Source organism: Corythoichthys intestinalis, chromosome 4, assembly GCF_030265065.1.
Source record: "Corythoichthys intestinalis isolate RoL2023-P3 chromosome 4, ASM3026506v1, whole genome shotgun sequence".
NCBI lineage: Eukaryota > Metazoa > Chordata > Actinopteri > Syngnathiformes > Syngnathidae > Corythoichthys > Corythoichthys intestinalis.
The window spans coordinates 13,704,217-13,723,788 of record NC_080398.1 but is presented as its reverse complement, the minus strand read 5'-3'; the positions used below and the strand labels follow the sequence as shown (position 1 = coordinate 13,723,788).

Genomic DNA, 19,572 nt, shown 5'->3' with positions numbered 1-19,572 from the left:
TACTAATAATAATAATTCTTGTAATAATGTAACGAATCGGGTTCAAATCAGGCACATGTGTTTTGGGTACTGTACCTGAATGCACCACATGGCTGACGTGACAGTGAGATAGGTGCAGTGGATATTATACTTTCTCTTTTATTGTTCCGTTGTTGGCATCAGCTATGGCGGACAGTAGGCGTGTTGTGTTGCAAAAGTTCAGAAGTAAATTATTAAAACCTTGACGAAGCTGGAAATTTCTTCGGCGATGTTACAATAATCATAATTGTCACCTTAATTTATAAAGACTGGTGAATGGAGGTCGGAGGAGGTCCGTTGAGATCGTAGACATTCTACGGCCGTATGTCGAGCAAGTTTACGGGCATGAACTCCGCGCTCATATTTTTCTATCATTTCCATCTTCATGTCAATGGTAAGCGTCACCTTTTTCCTTTTTTTACCACCTGCATTTTCACCTATGGGACCTTCTTGGAACCCATGTTGATTTCTTTCACAAAAAAATCCGCCGTGGGTCAGTCTAGTGGGGAAATAAAGAAACTGCGGCGCTGTCATAAATTGGCGTATTTCGAGCATATCGATGGATGTAGAAACAAATGGCAAGTCAAATTTTACGTCGAAAAGATAACACTGGTACCACTGTAGAGCATTTCATTTCCATAAAATTTTAGTTGAGCTTCAATTTTGCGTTGATAACTGAAGTGCTTTTTGGGGCATTAAAGGTACATAGCGGAACGTGTGGGGAAAAAACAGTCAATTTCTTGCTCAGTGTAAGTTATTTGGGAAAATCTGATGGTAAATATTCTTTAAATCATCTTTAAAAGTGTAGAGTTGCTTAACTCTTGTTTCTAATCAGTCTCAAATTTAAATTTGTGAATCTCTTGCAATACAGTGATCTCTCGCTACTTGGCGCTTCAAACTTCGCGCCCCCAGTCCATCGCAGATTTTTTTTTCAATTAAAAAAATAAATACAGTATTTTATTTAAAAATGTTAAGATATATATATATATATATATATATATATATATATATATATATATATATATATATATATATATATATGAATTGTATATATATATATTATATATATATAAATCATTATTTTCTATCTATTATCTTATATATATTATAATTATTAAATTTGCAGTGCTTAAAAACCATTTATAAAAAATATATATATGCATATCTGTTTTTTTTTTTATTATACTTTGGGGAAAACAAGGGAAAACATTTCCTTTATGTATCTCTTTACAATGCTGTTAAATCTGAATAAATACAATATACTGTATATACTGTATATATACAGTATATATCGCCTCTCATCGTCGCCCGCAGTACACAGCCAACAGCAGCTAACGGTACTGTTCACATTGACTGATGCTTGGCTGCTATAGGTGTGCAAACACCCTAGTAATGGTGCCAAACCTCTAGAGGGCGACGTACACAAATCTCTACTCGGCTTACTCATTAGAGTAGACAGGCATATTAATGTGTCTTGACTAGAGGCACAGGCCAGATTGCTGTCGTTAACAAATTATTATATTTCTCTGCAGCCCGGTAGTAAAGGCGCCATGGACCGGTACCAGTCCCCGACCCGGTGGTTGAGGATCACTGATCTAGTGCATTCAATAGAATCCAATGAGTCAAATGAGTGCCCTATAAAGGCCAAGATCTTCTGTGGTGTGTCTGCAAGTTTATAGCAAAGGTTTTATACACAACAAATACAAATAGGTATCGATCCACAGTGAGAAGTGGAGGAGACAGTGGAAAGATGATGCCAAAGGTCAAGTGAAAGAGGTGTTAGCCTCATTTGTTCATACCTTTTGTTGGGAAGATACTGACATGTTGACCACAATATGGGACCAAACGGGAGGGACTGAATGCAACAAAGACACACTTCTGCAGGCGGACAAACAGGTCCCAGGCTCAAGGTCGGTCATTACCTGAGGGAAAAAATACGGCATGTGACTTAAGGCAAGGAATGCTTACACTGATCTTGAAATGGCCTGACCGATCGATGGCATTAAGCTCCCTGTGAAAGGCAGAAATCAATATGTTTTTAAAGTCAAAGCAGGCCGCATGTGGCTTGCGTGTGTGGCTCACACTGATGGCTCCACACATGTTCAACACAGCTGCTTGTTTGAATGGAAAACACTCATGTCTATTTGTTAAAAAATGTGTCGAAGTCACACATGTCCCAGTTTGATTGTTCCTTGATCACAGCACAATGTGTTTGAGCAGCACAAATGCCATACCAACAGCGGGAAATCAATTGAACAAGATTATGCACAGCTTGGAAAATGCACAAATAAATAGGCTGATAAATGAACCTAACGACCTGTTACACTTAGTGGAAAAATAAGCACTTGCTTAAAGACTCTGTAATGCAATGAGTGATATTTATTAACAGGAAGAGCCTCTCGCATTTCAGTTTGAGAACTGCTGGGCTGGTGGTTTGGTACATGATGCGATTCTGATTAAAATAAAACGTCATCGAAACGACTATTAAAACACCAGAAATGCTCATAACACAGAATAAATTGCTATATTGGAATCATTGTTTCCCCCTTAAACCCATATTTATTATGGCCCTGAAGGGACTGAAGACAACATGTATTCCTTGCCGCTAAAGGCCGTTTCAAACTAGCGGCAGCCTTGTGTGAAGGGTTCAGTGGCAACCCATTCATTGGGTATATGGGAGAGGACTTCTCGACAAAAGTGAGTGCTGGGCGGCCGTTTTTGGCGGAACAGTGAGTTTGAAGGAATTTGCACCGAGAGGCGGGGCCCAAAATAGAGCCTGAGTGCCATCGCACTGACGTGAACAACGCATCCAATAGCAGAGGGGCAGGTGTACTTATATGTGTGCTATAATGGTGTTTCAGCGGAAGGATATACACAAACCATGGCCAACGAAACCTTGATAGATGCGCTTTTTAAAAAAAAATTTTTTTTTTTAACGTTTTGCGGGATCTGGGACACTTGAAAAATGACTCTCACACCCCAAAAATTGCGCATAATGCATATTGTTGGTCTATTACCATAACAACACTCTATGTCTTTTACGACACAGCTTTTTTTTGGCAGTATCAAGAGTTCAACAGGCATGCACTAATAATAACGGTTAGCAGAAATAACTGCAGAAGCGTTGAAATGGATCCACTTACACGTTTTTAAACTAGAAAGCCTTTTAAGTAATTTTAAATAACACAAATAACTTTCTGAATAAATAACAGATACAATAAATATGGTATTTGAATTTAACCACTAAGTTTTTTGCACAGATTACAATTCGTCTTCCAGGCCCTCAGAAGAGCCATGGACTCAAGAAAAACCTCCGCAATGCCAAGGACATGGTTGAGTCTGTCAGAGAAGCATTGCATGGCCCTGAGGTAACGGTTACATCTCTTTTTCATACAAGTCAATGTGTAATTTCACCCAACGCCTATGAAATGACAATGAGTGGGCAAATCAACTTTAAGAAATATTCTTTAAAGTGTTTGTTATGTATTATGCACCAGGATGGCTGTTCAAAACCTTTTTTTAAAGTGAAAAACTCAAAAATGTCTATTTTTAACTCACCTGATTTGAACTACTTTCCAGGTGTCAGAAAATGCTGAAAATTTTTTTTCTTACCCCACAAAAATTTAGTTTTTTAACTTTCCAATGATGTATGTGATGCATGTGGGACAATTTTGAAATTTGGCCAAATTGGGGGTCTCAGAGCGGAACTTCAAGCCACCTGAGTGTTTTCCGCCATGTACATCTGGCCTAGGACTACAGATGAAAAGTAGCCTTTTTGCTAATTCTGGCACATTTTACAATGAGTTGTAATGTTAATATGCACTGTCCTTGTAAATAAATATAGTCTTAATACAAATGAAGATTGTGACAAGACACAAGGCTGCACTCTAGTGGGGACACAGTGAAATACATCACAGCCTAAAACTGGTGGGATGAGAAACTTTCTAGCTCCCCAAGCCAAAAATCATGTATTGTATGTAGTATATGATGACTAATTATGCAACAATAATATCAAATGGATTAGAAGGAACACTGTTGATTTAAAGTGCAAATCAAATCTATTTTATACAAATCTGTCTTAATCTCAGTGCTGTATATTCTGGATACTGCAAATGAGATATTTGCACTATTACATTAAAGCTTTTTGCACTGTTACATCAATATTATTTCAAACCATACATACAACGTAGTCAAAAACCACCTATCACATATATAATACAATAATAATAAGAATAAATCATAGAATAATAATGAAGAAAAAAAATATAATAAGAATAAATCTCAAAATAATAATGAAAAAAGACGAAAAAGAATATAAAGTGATATTCCTTTTCATAGTTTTTTATCAGCCATTGCAAAACACATCTAGGCAACACTTAATACTACAAGAGGGGGGCCAAAAATATTGCCCCGTGTGCTGCAATTGACCCCTAGGCCACAGCTTTGAGAACCCTGTCCTATATGAATAATAAGATAATTAGGAAAAAAAAAAACTCATGCATGAAAAGGTTAAATAGCAGTAATCTGTCAGTCTGTGATGCTGTCATAAAAATGGGGATTTATGAACACATTATCAGCCTTCAACAAACTGACTCACGTTGTTGTGGCTGGATGTCTGCAGTCTAAAGAGCAACAGGGTTGTAAAGGGGACCTACAAGGCACGTCAGTTATATCATGATAAAGCCCTGGGAAAAAAATACAATTTTAAACCATAGTTGCACAAAAAGAGTTTAATGTAATAAGGAGTCAAAAGTGTTACTGAACATGACGAATAACATAATCTAGAAAACATAGCTTTGAGCCTATGAGACCTTTAAAGTTGCACAACCCAGAAGTCGCACGAATTGGAACTTATCAGTGAAGTCAAACAAAAAGTAGCAAAATGTTTCCAAAGTTAAAATGAGGGCTTTGTTTTGTCAGACATGATCAGGAGCTCTGAACTTGTGTTTACATTTGAAAGTTTTTCAGTTAATAAGATTGGTTTAACAAGGAAAAAAATTTTTTTTCGAATGGATGTCAAAAAACTGACCCAGAATACATGTGACAGATGTTTGCTCAAAGAATCTAAATATGCAATCACGAATTTTTTAGAACTATGATTAGAGGGAAAATAATATTCAAACACAGAAAAAGGCACAGCTTCCGAGCGCAGACATTGTGTGACAAACGTGATGTCATTCATGCCATGCGTGTATAGCACGTAAATGCTGATACATTCAAAACAGGTATAAACGAGCAAAGAACAAATAGTCTTTAAAGTTTTACAGCTGTATTATTTGTCTTTGTGTTTCGTCTTTCTCAGTCTGAGACTCAGATGGAGCCTACTTCACTTCATCAGTCCATTAACGCGCGTACAGGCCATTAGCCAAAGCGCGACGAGTAGGTGGGACAATCTCAGTTGCTCGCATTTCATTTGCTAAAATAATACTGGCATTTAAAAAATGTCTGACAGAAGCTACTTTGCATGTACTTCTGAGAAATATTGGCTATCGTTTATATTTTTATCCACAATATTACACTTCGAAAAAAATAAATTCTGTGTTTGACAGGGGCTATTTCCCTGGGGCAGCAAATAGCTTAGGGGCTAGCTCTGTTTATTCCCGTGTACCAGGTGCACCAATTTTGTTCATGAAACTTGAGCACGCTGTCCCCAATTGTTCCATGTTCGAACGGTGTTATTAACTCACTTGACTGGCAAACCAACGAATCACCAGAATATCAACTATGAAGAATAGAGTAACACGTCTAGCGAGAGTAAATGCCACACTTTACGTTAAAGTGCGTATGACACTGAAAAGCATGTTTATTTCATGTTTCACGCTGTGTTTTATGCTCCATGAATGAAATTGACCACTTGGATGTGTGTGGAAGCAATTATTTTATATATTCAATTTTTGAATCCCGCGCCATGAAAATGAATGACTTCCGGCTTCAGTCTCGGGTTTAGGACTAATGCAAATGTGGCGTCACCCGGGTCAGCATCTCACAATAGAGCATTACTCTATAGCAGGGGTGCCCAAGTCCGGTCCTCGAGAGCCCCTATCCAGCTTGTTTTCCATGTGGTCCCTCCTCCAACACACCTGAACCAAATAATGAGGATCGTTATCAGGCTCCTGCAAAGCTTGCTGATGAGCTGATCTTTTGATTCAGGTGTGTTAAAGGAGTGAGACATAAAAAACTGCTGGATAGGGGCTCTCCAGGACCTGACTTGGGCACTTTATAGTATAAAAATGGCCGCGAATACAGCGATTACAAAGTAAACACTACAAACTTTCTTTAAATAAAGGACTATTTACTTACGTTTCATCATGGCCATGTTAGCTGCACAACAACTGCACGCCGCTCTCGTATGACTCTCTGGCTGTTTACGTCTTAGCCGTGTAGTAAAGCATTATTTTACGCCATATTCGTGTTGACCATGTGGCAGCTACGCGTTCCTCCGACATCGGCTGGTTTGTCCGGTGGTCATTGTCCAGCTGCTTACCCGCAAACCAGCCCTCTGCCTGCAGCAGGGGAACGACACACTCTAACTTGCTCGCTGCCGGTCAGGTTGCCGTTTGGTGAAGACAATCGACAATCCCGCCGCCGTGTGACATAATCCGGGCTAGTTTTGTGTGATTCTCCGATTCGAAAAGTGAAAATAAGACTTTGACACGTCACTCGGTTCGGATTAGCATGTCGGTTAGCTGTCACGCCTCTTTGTTTGTTTACATTCTCCGAAGCCGGGGCAGGCAAATGACAAAAGCCGGACTAACTACGGTGGCATAGAATATCGTTCGGGAGGTGCGACAGTAAAGGTGAAGTTGACAGTTTTGACCATTATGGAGTAATTTTGCCATGTCTTACTGAATAAATGCATTTTTACTACTTCATATTCCATTTAGGACAAGATTGTTATATGTCATGACCAAACCATTTATTTAGCAATTGGGGAAAATACTTGAATAAAAAGAATATCCTGTAAAAATATTGGAGTAGAGCGATTGAAACAATGACATTTTGCTGCTCTCTTTGTCGCATTTTCCTCGTTCTGAATAATTCCCCCTCAATGGGCTGAATTCTAAATCAGATGAAACCTTCACCCTGCCGACGTCATCCTCCTGTTGGGGATGCTAGAGCCCTATAATACTAGGCGTGGCTAAACGGCAGATTAAAAAACTATTTTCTCATCATCTGACATACCTGTCAAGTTGTACGGTTTCGGCGTAATTTGTACAAGTGAGCACTGATTTTTAAATGTGTAAGCCATACATTCAAAATCTGTACATTTTTCGTGCATTACGTTTTTTTCTCCGTTCGCATTTTGTCACTGTTTCAGCAACGAGACATTGTGCATTGTGCATTACTATTTGTTACGTTGGCTGAATGACGCGAGAAAAGTCAGAGACACGGAGAGAGAAGAGTATTTGTTGTGACGCTGTAGCAAACGCGATGCTAGGCTAGGTGGCTCCAATATTTCCTGACTATAGCCCACAGCCTACAATCTACGCCTAGATATCGCATGCATATAGAACTACATGCGAAATGACAGACTCAGCGCCGTTGGTAAACAGCCGCCATTTTGAGGCAGTATACCTCTCAGAAAGGCTCTGTTGTAGTGAACCTTCCTAGCTAAACTAAGTAAATTTTAAATTAGATTACTGCCATGAAATTCATCCGTGTATTGTAATTCAGTTCAAGGTTGTATTTGGTTATGATCATCTTGCAGATGGAGCAAAGAGAAAAGCGGGAAATGGGATTAGGAAGGAGACTTTAGAAGTCAGGGGGAGGTGTAGTCGAACAAAAAAAGACGCATTGAGCTTTGAGGAAATGACAGTCGGACGCTCCAGAGCCAAAATGTTGTCAAGTTTTAAGATTTTTTTTAAAAAAAATTCTAGACGTCCCGATTCTCATATAGGAGAGCAAAAATTTTAAATTAATAAGTACTTTTAAAAACTTTTAGCAGTTGATTCACAACATTAAATGACTTCCAAACATAGCAAAGCTTACTATAGTTTTTTTTTTTTTTTTTTTTTGAAAAAAAAAACAAACAAAGCAAAAAAAACCATGAAAGGTAACACCAGTTACTTTGCCAAGTAACTAATTACTCTTACATTCAGGTAACTGAGTTACTAACTCAATAACTTTTTGGGAGAAGTCATTTGTAACTGTAATTAATTACTTTTTGAAAGTAAGATCAACAACACTGGTCATAAAGATGAAGTCTGCAGAATGAAAAGTGACGACAGCGGAGATTTTATTCTTCCAATTTGGTGCCAAACACAATTTGCCCGCAACTATTGCTGATCACTTCTCAGAATTAGCAAAAGAAATGTTCCCTTGACTCAAAGATTGCATCGGTAAGTTAATTTTATCAATTGACCTTTTTAATTTATAATTGGACACACTCATTAACAAACTACCTTCAAGTAAAACTGAATTGCGAGCTGAAGTGCAGCCATCAAAAGACATGATAGAAATTGCCAAAAGTGCTACATACAATTATAACAAAAGTCCCTGTTACATTTTCGTAATCATGATGTAGCTGAAGATATTGTTCTTTGATTGCACCAGTTTATATGTTACAATATTACCAATAAATTCATATTCTTCAAAAATTTGAGTTGTATTTTTGTTTCATATTGCACGCTTTATACGACGTTGTAAGATTAGTCACTATTTGTAAGGGCATACGTCACTATTTTTAAGATTGCCAACGGCCTCGAGTTGACAGGTATGATCTGTGCTTTGTCAAATTGTGGTATATAGTCGAATCGTCTCAAAAAATGATTCTAATTCATACAGTAATCCTATTTTAGACTTTTTTAATCCTGTTGTATGCACTTTAAATACATTCTTTAATATTGAGGAATGAGGGTACCTGTTTGCCCCTATATGGTGTGGCGGAGGCGTGGCCAGTCGCGCCAAACTTGCGCTCATGACTGTCGGTTACAGGAAGTGAGTCACAACCGACGGTAATGTTGCGTGTCGCTTACAGCACCAACCGAGACCCGAAAGAACAAGGAAGCAACATGTGCCGAGAACAATAACTCCACGCAGCAGCACAGAGAGGCATCCCAGGACCACGAGAACACACGTCGACTGGATAAGCACTTGAAGCGGCACGATACTACTTTACAGTGAGTTGACGTTACAGGTTCTCTTTGATGGCTTTAATGTGCGATTGAGTTGAACAGATGCTTCTTGTTCATGAGTAACGGCTTACTGTCCGAGTTCACATCACTATAATCGGTCGCATCTTCGAGGTTTACCGTGAGTATTCCTACTATCCACTCATTAACTATGACTGTTTGCTTTGTTTTTGCAAAGTTCAACAAAGTTTTGGTGGATTTATTTAGCAGTTGTCACGTATCAATTTTGTTCTGTTGAATTCGAGTTTCCACCGATGGGGTTTTCCGCACTCACAAATGCCTTTCGTTTTACATCGCATCACTGAGAACTGATGTGTTCATGGCGTTAATCCTGCTTCTCGTGGCAATCTACACGTGCAATGTTTTGCTGCGTTTTTGTCGTGTCGACCTCGTGGGACACGGATGCCAAAACTAGTTTGTTGGGATTTATCCAATCCTAAATCTCAGTCATTTAATGTCCAATCTCAAACTGGGAACTCTATTTTGGTTATTTGAAATGATGCTAAAGTTAAACGGCCTGATTAATAATTTACGACCGTTAGAAAAAATGTTAAGCCGTTTCTTTTCTTAAAAAAAAGGGGAAGTTCATCGTGTTAATGTTATCTGCAGGACCTTTGATATAGGGAGTAAGTAGTAGGCCACTTCTTGGTAACGTGAATTTTGGTTCATCCCAGTCCATGAAGCATTTTGGGGCCAACCACTCATTGGATAAAAAATATTTTGGGTGACATTATTAAAATGCTTAGTGGTCCACAAAACAAGTTACCGTAACTTGCTTAAAAATGCCCATATAAAACAATGCAAGTATTCTCTTTCAACTTTAGCTTTCGGTGAATTCAGTGTTGTTTTGGCAGCCCTTTTAATTGTCGTGTTAGTCTTTTAGATTAATCTAACTGTTAGTCTTAGTCATATTTTAGTCATTTCAACATGTGTTCGTCTTCGTCTAGTTTAAATTATTGAAACCTCAGACAGAGTTCGTCTAGTTTTAGTGGAAAATTCCTAAAAATGTTTTCGTCTGTAAATTGAAAAAAGTTAGTTCCAATATATCACCTATCTTTGAGATGATAATGCACACCCAGCAGGAAAACAGTTATTTTCAATTAATTAAACTCACCTGAATGCTACAAACTTTATGTTAAAAGATTTCCAAGAATTTAAGATGACACTTACCACGCTACATGCTAATGCTAACGCTACAAGTTGCATTTAGTGTGTGATGATGACTCTGCACAAACCTAAAAAGGCTAAAGCAAAATAGGATATCTAACCAAGATAAAACAAAACTTACCAAGCAGCACCTAACGCGTGTTTCACAAAAGGAGCCTGACCGGTGAGTAAGCGTGTGTGTGTGGGGTAGCGAGGCGGCGCAGCACAAACGACCTAACACTTCTACGGTGCGTGCTAACTACACATACAATAAGAAAACGTCATACATTGCTAACTTATGATGGAAACTATGGCGAATATTCATTTCGTTCTCGTCTCGTCAGACGAAAATTGACATCCATCTCGTTTTGTTTTAGTCTCCAAAGACACATTTTTATCTCGACATTGTCATGAAAAAATTGTTCGTTAACAAAATATTTTCGTTATCGTCATAGTTGATGAAAACAAAAAAAAACACTGGGTGAATTAAATCATCCCTTACAAATGACCATTAGAAGCTAATCGTTGGCTGCCATTGACATGGAGGACACGCCAGTTAGATGTTATAACAGAGAGGACCTGCTGCTACTCATGTAAATTTAGTAGACATGACCATTGGAAGCTAATCGTTGGCTGTCATTGACATGGAGGCACACCAGTTAGATGTTATAACAGAGAGGTTCTGCTGCTACTTGTGTATATTTAGCAGACATCTAATGTGATGGCGAAAAATTATGCACATCTCGGATAAATGTGAAAAGCGAGCCCCATAACTGACGTGCCATCCAATGAGTGTTGTTTGAAGCGCATATACAGTACAGGCCAAAAGTTTGGATACTCCTCATTTAATGCAACACAAATGAAGGTCCCAACCATATTGATAAAGCAATAAATTCCACTAATGAAACCTAAAAAGGCATACCTGTGAAGTCTAAAACCATTTTAGGTGACTCCCTCTTGAAACTCGTTAAGATAATGGCAAGAGTGCCAAAAAAGTAATCAGAGTAAAGGGTGCCTACTTTGAAGATACTATAATATTATACATGTTTTTTGTTATTTCACCTTTTTTTGCTAAGAACATAGTCCCACACGTGTTCTGTTATAGTTTTATTACCTTCAGTGAGAATACAATGTAAATAGTCGTGGAAATAAATGAAACACACAGATACGAAGGTGTGTCCAAACTACAATAAATAGAATATAAACACAATATTCATTTGCAATTAGGTGCCATTACTGGATGATTTTGCGGTTTCATTGAAAGTGTTAAAATAAGAAAGAAGCCTGATAAATTAAATCTTGGCCAAAATGTCAAATTACCATTGTAACTAGGAGTGGGAACCTCTTGGTACCTCACGATACGATTTGATTTGCGATACAAAGCTCACGATAACGATGATCTGACGATATGGTGATACAACGATTATCGATACACTGGTCAGAAAATCATTCTAGGATATTCTACAAACAACTAATAATCAGAAAAACAAGCTTCTGCTTTGAATTGGAATGATTACATCACTAGTAGACGTCCAGTCCATTTGAACTGGGAGGGTGGCAGCTGCCATTCCTCCCACTTCGAACGGATTGAACGTCTATGGCCATCAGTGGCGGCCATTGACCGGCAATGAGGTAATTTTGGCCCATTTAAGGTCATTTACCTGTTGATGTTCAGTTACTTCCTGTTGATTTTGGGGTATTTTATGTGTCACTTCCTGTTGAGTTACAGAACAGGAAGTGACCTGGGAATCACCCAAATGAATAGGCAGTGACTCAAACTCAAGAGGAAATGACCTGTAAATGCCCTAAAATGAACCGCAAGTGACCTGTAAATGCCCTGAAAATCGGACACAATGACTGTGAATGCTCTGGTTTCGAATGAACGAACGTTCCCAGTCTAAATGGATTGGGCGTCGTGCACAGTCAATGCAGCCGTAGAGTTAACTGAGAAACTATTATGGTGGAAGATTTTGGTAGCAACTTGTTGGTTCCTTTTTATTTATTTATTTTTTCGACATTGACACCTTTTTAAAACGTTATCTCGATTCTTGGCAGGAGCATATCTATAACCTTTTGGGATACAAAGTATCACAATATATCACCATTTTGCTATTTTGTCACACCCCTAATTGTAACTAACTATTCTTTTCTTTAAAATTATCAATCTTCTAAACCATGAGTAGAAGTGGTTGTGAACTTGTGATATTTGATTAGTTTTAGGCTTATGAAGCCTCTGGTCAAGTGACGTCTACATTTCTGGAAGTTCAGGGCTTTGAGGGTCACTGCCTTCCCATGTGGAAATTTGCATGTTCTCCCTATGTATGTACAGGGATTTTCTTTGACTTACACTTTTAAGGTACTCCATATATACCTTGAGTTTGACAAATCATGTCCTTTTCCCTTATTACTGTGTTAGTGTGTCACTTCCCTATGTAGCATTTAGCTAGCAAATACATTACATAAATGATGCAAACAAATTTAACCTGCTTTGAGCTTGTACTCTTTCCAGACTCTCTAAAATGCTTAGTCAGCCACATGTTATCTACTTTCAGTTCCATAAACACAACTTGAGGATAAAGCCAAGTACAAGGTTGCATTTATCTACAACTTGAGAAGCCAGGAAGAGAAATAGCATAAATATTACTGTCAGACAAATTGTTGGTCAAAGTAAGTGGTAAAATAAACAGCTGTGTGTCTTGCTTAGTTTGGTGGAGAAAAAAACCTTCATCGCGGATAGAGTAAAAGACGCTTGTGCCTTAAGCCCCTTTCAGACTAATAAAACCGCAGGAGCAAAGCTTTCTTTGTGCATGTGCGGTTTGACCATTCAACCTCTTATCCTCATTTAGTTGTGATTTGAATCAAAATTTAGTCTCAAGCTATTCTCAGGTTTATTTATGAATCTATAATGCATTCAGAACAGCCACTGATATAATCAAGCACCAAACGCAACACAAAACAAAAAGGGTACAACCTTCAGCTAATTCCAAATACATCTTCAGTGCCCATCCCTATATCAGCTTTAAACTTTAAATTTACAGTTGAAAGAGGGAATTTGAAGGCTTCTTCCATTTGTGTATTAAAAGATGTTACAATCATAACATTTGCTGAACAGACTAGTTTGAAAACAAGCAACTGCAGACTAAAGACTGAATATGATGAAATCTTGTTAGATTAACAAGACATCTTTTTCATATGATGCAATAATGCTTTTAGAAACATTTGACTTTGCCTGTAACTTTGTAGTAGTTTTGCTACAAAACTTGGCACACATTGTAACATTCGAGACGTGCTAGTATAATAACTTTAGACTTCAAGGTAAAACCTGTCAAATGGGCAGCTGTTATAGCCAGTTTGGCAGCCCATCTGGGGTTGGCTTGGCTGTTTTCATGTTTTTTTCATTGACGTGCTCCTCTCCCCTGGTCAGGCTGACATCGGCACTCTCCTCACACGGACACACTATCTAAAGATAAACAACCAGCTCAATGTGCAGGTCGTAATACTTGCACTGTTAGTCTTGATTTCTGCTTCTTTTGCCAGCATACAGATGTATTTGTAAAAGGTCCAATTCTCTTTCAGATGACTCATTATTAGCAATAATACTGAGTTTTAAAGTGCAATAATACATATTGTATATAAAAATCCTTTATTACCAATTTGATCATTTCCCTATTTAGTTTAATTTAGTTAAAAAAATGCTACTCATGGGCAATTTTGCAGGGACATTTTTTATCGCTGATAAATGTTCTTGCTGCAGCAAAACTAAGAATTCTGTGGATGCAAATCTTTCATTGGACTGCTCGTAAAAGCACATGCTCAAAAACCAGTTTTGTATATTGTTGACAAGTGCAAATGATTTCTCATTTTGTCTCCACAGGCACAATGAAAAGAGAGGTAAAAGCAGGAGTCGGCTTTTTGAAGCGGCTTGTCGTGGCACGCGGCAAGATCGATGAAGCCAAAGCACAGTTGTTTGCCGAGAAGCTTCAGCAGCTCTTATGCGCCAAATTCGATGGTCACTGGTACCCAGAGTGCCCCACCAAAGGCCAGGCTTTTAGGTGAATAAGCAGTCTGACTTTGCATGCAGTGTTGTGTTCATATTTGTTTTGTCAATACTTTGTGAAAGATAGCCGTGAAAATATACCGTATTGCCCCAAATATAAGCCGGCCCTTATTATAAGACGACCCCCTCTTTTTCAAGACTCAAGTTTGAAAAAAGACTTTTTGAAAATCCAAATTAATTTTTATACAGAAAATAATTACAGTACATCCGAAACAAATGATTATAACAATATATTTGAGAGAAAAAGCATTTTATTTTGCCTCATTCAAATCTTAATATCTGAACATTTAAATATGTAGACTAAAGTGCAATCACATTCGTAAATGAATGGCTTCTGGTTTTTGAAATGTAAATAAACCAATCTATTGTGATGAAACAACAAAATTGCAATAACTATTAACCATCAACGTGAAGTCTAACTGTAGTCTTGAAACAAATTTGAATAAGGAAAAACATTGCAATAAAATAATGCAAACTGGTTAAACTTGAGAGTAGCTGAGATTTGTCATGACAGAACATCTCTTCAATGATATCAGGCGCCATCTAGTGTCCTGAATGGGTATAACGTCTAGACCGCGAATATAAGATGACCCCCTCTTTTTCAGTCTAATTTCAATGCAAAAAACACTGTCTTATATTCGGGCCAATACGGTACAACGTTCTACTTACCTGTTACATAGTTATCTATTCAGAGGGAACGCATGATTACTTACTGGTAGAGGTGCAGCAATTAATCGATTAATCAACAACTATTTTGATAACCAATTAATCGTTTAGGACCTTCTTCACCTTAAACTTGTCTATATTCTTTAAATTATAACTTACAAATAACTTCTCAGTTGTAAATATTATTAGATTTCTTCATTATATTTTTGTTGAGTCAAAGTAGAACATGGACAAAAATCTGGTTCTACAGTGGAAAACAATTCACATTTTTGCCAATTTTCAGACATCTTTCTGTTTAAACAAGCATATTAATAGGGCGGAACAACTATTGATTAAATCGATTAAAATTGATTAATAAATTAGTTGCCAACGAATTTGATAATCAATACAGTTGTAGACTACAGTTAAGTCAGGAAGCTGTAATAAAATATTTTTGACTGAAATGGTCATCTATTTTGTCTAAAAAAAATAGTGACATTTATCTAATTAATCAATAGTTTAATTAAATTCCTGATTAATCGATTACGAAAATAATCATTAGTTGCAGCCATACTTACTGGCATCACAATATGCCGATTGGGCAGTACGTTTCATTCTTATGTTATTTTGCCACCGTGTCTACAGTTTTCAATAATGTACTGAAAAGCTCTTAAACATGGGCCATTTTCAACTGCTGCATTTCGATAAGTTCCATTTCTAGTTCTATGGCTATTTTTGTGCTTTTAACGCTTCACTGTTCTGCGCCATCAAAAGAAAAAGCACACTATATGTGAGTGAGCATGCATTTGATTTGGCTCATCATGAAAGTTAAAAACAAACTAAGAGGAGCTGTTATAAAAAGCCTGAAACGGTCATTATACATAATTTGTTCAATTTCTTAAATAAGTATTTTGTTACATTCATGACTTCTCAATTTCACAATATACGAAACGGCAAACGATTTAGAGGTTCACTGTTAGACTAGAAATGAAAAAATAACCCCAAAAAAGTAACTAAGAATCTCCGGTGCAAACTTTTTTTTTTTTTTTTTTTTCTCTCAGATGCATTCGAATAAATGAGGGACTACCCAATGATGACATGCTCCTGAAGGCCTGCGAGGAGAGTGAGCTCACACCCAGCGATCTCTGTCTTCCACCAGAGATTACTGTGTGGATTGACCCAATGGAGGTGTGCGTGAGGTGAGTCACTGTCTAAGAGTTTAAACATCGTCATCGAGCAATTCAAAATGTGAGGAGTCAACATTTCATCATCCTTTGCAGATCCAGAGAGAATGGTTTCCCATTCTCTATAGCCTGTTTCAAAGACAAAGAAGATGACGAGAAAGGACAGGAAGATTCTTCCATAGACTCGACAAACCACGACACGTCCGACTACCACTCTGCTACATCTTCTGATTGCGGTTCCACCGTGTGCAGTGATACAGAGGAGGAGGCAAAGGACGGAGAGACGGAAGGGGAGCAAGAAAACAAGGCACTGGTGAAAGAGCAGCCTGTGCAGGACAACAATGTCGAAATTACAATGGTGCCCAGAATTCGGAAACGTCATGGAGGCAGAGCAAGAAAAACCAAACACGGTAGAAACGGGGTATGTATTCCCTCTTTATTAACATGGATTGACTGTTCCATACTGTATATCCGCTAAGAATACATTCCGCATACTAAACTTGGAAAGATCCGAACAAGACCCGTGTCATGGGAGGGACATTCAAAAAATATAAGGCTGCTGATTTGGTCATGGCTGTTCTTGTCACACTTGCGAAAACGTTTCCCATACAAAAAAGTTATACGTGACGTTCGTTGCTCCTGTTTTTTTGTTTGTTTTAAAAAAAAAAAAAATTTATAACCTTTATGAAAAGGTCAGGAATTCTCTCAGAATTTTTCTATCTCTGCTAACAGTCGGATTCTATCTCATAAATGGATGACTGGATTGAATTTGAATATTTAATGTTTACATTGGTACTTGTCACTCTAATTGGACGTCTGGGAGTAGGTGTGTCAGTGGGCAGGTGTTTGTATTACAGTCTTGCATAGTCATTGGTAAGTGGGTGTGTAGGAAGCGCGAAGTGAAAATCTACTTGCATATTAAGGCGTGATAAAATTAGCCAGGTCACACATTAGTTTTGACTTGTCCATGGAACAGTGGAAAAACCGCCCCTCTGAAATTCTAAGCAAGGTCAGCTTTTAAAAAGAAGTGTACCCTCGAGTAGGAGTGGGAACCTCTTGGTACCTCACGATACGATACGGTTTGCGATACAAAGCTCACGATAACGATGATGTGACGATACAACGATAATCGATACATTGGTCAGGAAATTATTCTTGGATAGTCCACAAACAACTAATAAACAAAAAAACAAGCTTCTGCGGTGATTTGGAATGAACATATCATTTGTAGCCGTCCAGTCCATTTGAACTGGGAGGTTTGCAGCGTTCATTCGCTGCCATCCACCCCACTTCAAACGGATTGAACGTCTATGGCTGGTAGTGGCAGCCAAAGCCATGCAATGAGGTAGTTTTGGGCCAATTAAGGTCATTTACCTGTTCATTTTCAGTTACTCCCTTTTGATTTTGGGGTATTTTATGGGTCTCTTCCTGTTAATTTTGAGTTACAGAACAGAAAATGATCTGTAAATGCCCTAAAATGAACAGCAAGTGACCTGTAAATGCCCTGAAAATCGGACAGAATGACCGTGAATGCTCTGGTTTCTAATGAACGAGCGTTCCCAGTCTAAATGGATTGGGCGTCGAGCACTGTCGATGCAGCCTCAGAATTAACTGAGACACTATTATGGTGGAAAATTTTGGTAGCAACTTGTTGGTTCAGTTTTATGTATTTTTTTTTTTTTTAGACATTGACACCTTTTCAAAACGATATCTCGATTCTTGGCAGGAGCATATCGATAAACACCCCTACCCTCGAGTCTTCATTTTTGATGGGCAGATAATTCTCTGCTGACAAATGATGTAGTTTATAAACAAAACTATTTGACTTGGGTGCAGTGAAATTTATGATGCTATATATTAGTGTAAGCACATATCATTTGTACATGAAACCGTAAAGTTTGAAAATCAACTGCAACATTGCAATCGGAAGACGCGTCCTTTGTCCAAAAGATGGCGCTGTCGCCTCCACAATCTGGGATTTTCTATGCTAATTTTTGAAGTTCAGAATTAATTTTCCACACTAAATGGTGGCCTACAGAAATCAAAGCCATCTAAGAATACTCACACGCTTATAGTACAAATGTGTAAATTTTCAAGAAAATCAGTAAGTGCCGTTTCGGAGTCCACAGGGAACGAACACACAAATATAAGTTTATATATCTTTTCTATAGAAATTTCTGCTACAAGATGAATAATTCTTGTCTTGTTTTCAATACTCAGGTTCAGGCCAACCTCCACTATTACTTCCCACCTGTACCAGTCTGGCCCCATTGCAAGAATGGTGCCCCAGTGTTCCTCACCACAGTTGCTGCCCCGCCGCCAACACCATTACCACCCCATCAGATGTACATGCATTACATGATACCGCAGCCTCCTCCACATTTCATCATTCCCCGGACCACTCTGCAGCCATGTGGGTATGAACCCCTCAACTGAGTTTAGCTCAACACGAGCTGGAAGACGTTTTTTTGCAACAGTCACATTTTAAACTTGCACCTTCAAAGTTATTTCTTGCACAGTCTTTATTTTCTTTCTCTTTAAATTCTGATCGATTCAGTCAATCAATACAATTCAGCAGCAGCATTGCTGATGGCAGTTCTTATTTCCTGGGGACCTATCAAATCTGCATACACTGGGTGCTTGTATGAACTCAGGGATTTGCTGCAATTCACTTTATGCTAGATAATTTTCTTTTTCAGTTGGTTTGTTTTAATATTCTTCTGAAAATGCTGCTATGCAGTGGTCTACTGTGCACATTTAAGTGTTATTCTTTGTGAAATGTGATTCTTTGAATTGTGAGTCTTTTGTCGTCTTGTAGTTACCCATCTATATAGTATGAACTATGAAGAATTTTATTTTTTAACTGCCTGTAAATAATACCAATATAGGCTACAACAAAGATTTTTTTTCCCTCTTTCAATGCAATTTTTAGTCACGGTCCTGACTCAATTCACTGATACTGCAAACTGTACAGATTATACAAACTTTTATGTTGCTTATGAGACTAAATGTGTGTCTCATTTAGAATATGTTAGGCTTCTGAGGTTAATTTTTCGATATCTTTCAAACAGAAGCTGCTTTATGTGCTTAATATCTAATTTAGCGTATGTTGGGTTTTGTATTGACTGTGTGATGTTTCTTAGTTATTTACAAGCAGCATGGATTTATTTCACTGTAAATTTTACCTAAGAATTACACATTCCGGCTTGAATAAGAGGGTGAAAACTGGTTGTCTACTTTGATTATTTAATATTTTATTGCTATTTAATGCAACTTTGCAACAACAAAATGTTTTGGCCTTGTTTCCATGATTGTGTTTTCTATCTGATACTTAGTTTCTCAAGTATTAAATCAACTTCAAACAACTTGAGGTATTGGCCTTTTCCTATTG

General features: G+C 37.9%; 1 protein-coding gene across 2 annotated transcripts; it reads left to right on the top strand.

Annotated features, from left to right (window-relative positions):
* The first annotated feature begins 8,949 nt into the window (after positions 1-8,949).
* On the top strand, positions 8,950-19,572 carry si:dkey-79d12.5 (maternal B9.15 protein). Of its 2 annotated transcripts, none has more exons than XM_057833735.1 (5): positions 8,950-9,137; positions 14,170-14,347; positions 16,059-16,196; positions 16,278-16,602; positions 18,402-19,563. In XM_057833735.1, exons 2-5 carry the CDS (start codon positions 14,175-14,177, stop codon positions 18,615-18,617), a joined length of 852 nt encoding a protein of 283 aa, XP_057689718.1. In that variant the 5' UTR covers positions 8,950-9,137; positions 14,170-14,174; the 3' UTR covers positions 18,618-19,563. The 2 variants fall into 2 exon arrangements, with proteins under 2 accessions (XP_057689718.1, XP_057689719.1); XM_057833736.1 differs by having other exon boundaries at positions 9,130-9,270; positions 18,402-19,572.

What these genes read in the sequence shown, in the direction of transcription:
- si:dkey-79d12.5 (XM_057833736.1), top strand. Translation starts at nt 14,175, where the DNA reads ATGAAAAGAGAGGTAAAAGCAGGAGTCGGCTTTTTGAAGCGGCTTGTC. An exon ending in ACCAAAGGCCAGGCTTTTAG is followed by an intron (nt 14,348 to 16,058) that starts GTGAATAAGCAG and finishes TTTTTCTCTCAG; the next exon opens with ATGCATTCGAATAAATGAGG. An exon ending in CCAAACACGGTAGAAACGGG is followed by an intron (nt 16,603 to 18,401) that starts GTATGTATTCCC and finishes TTCAATACTCAG; the next exon opens with GTTCAGGCCAACCTCCACTA.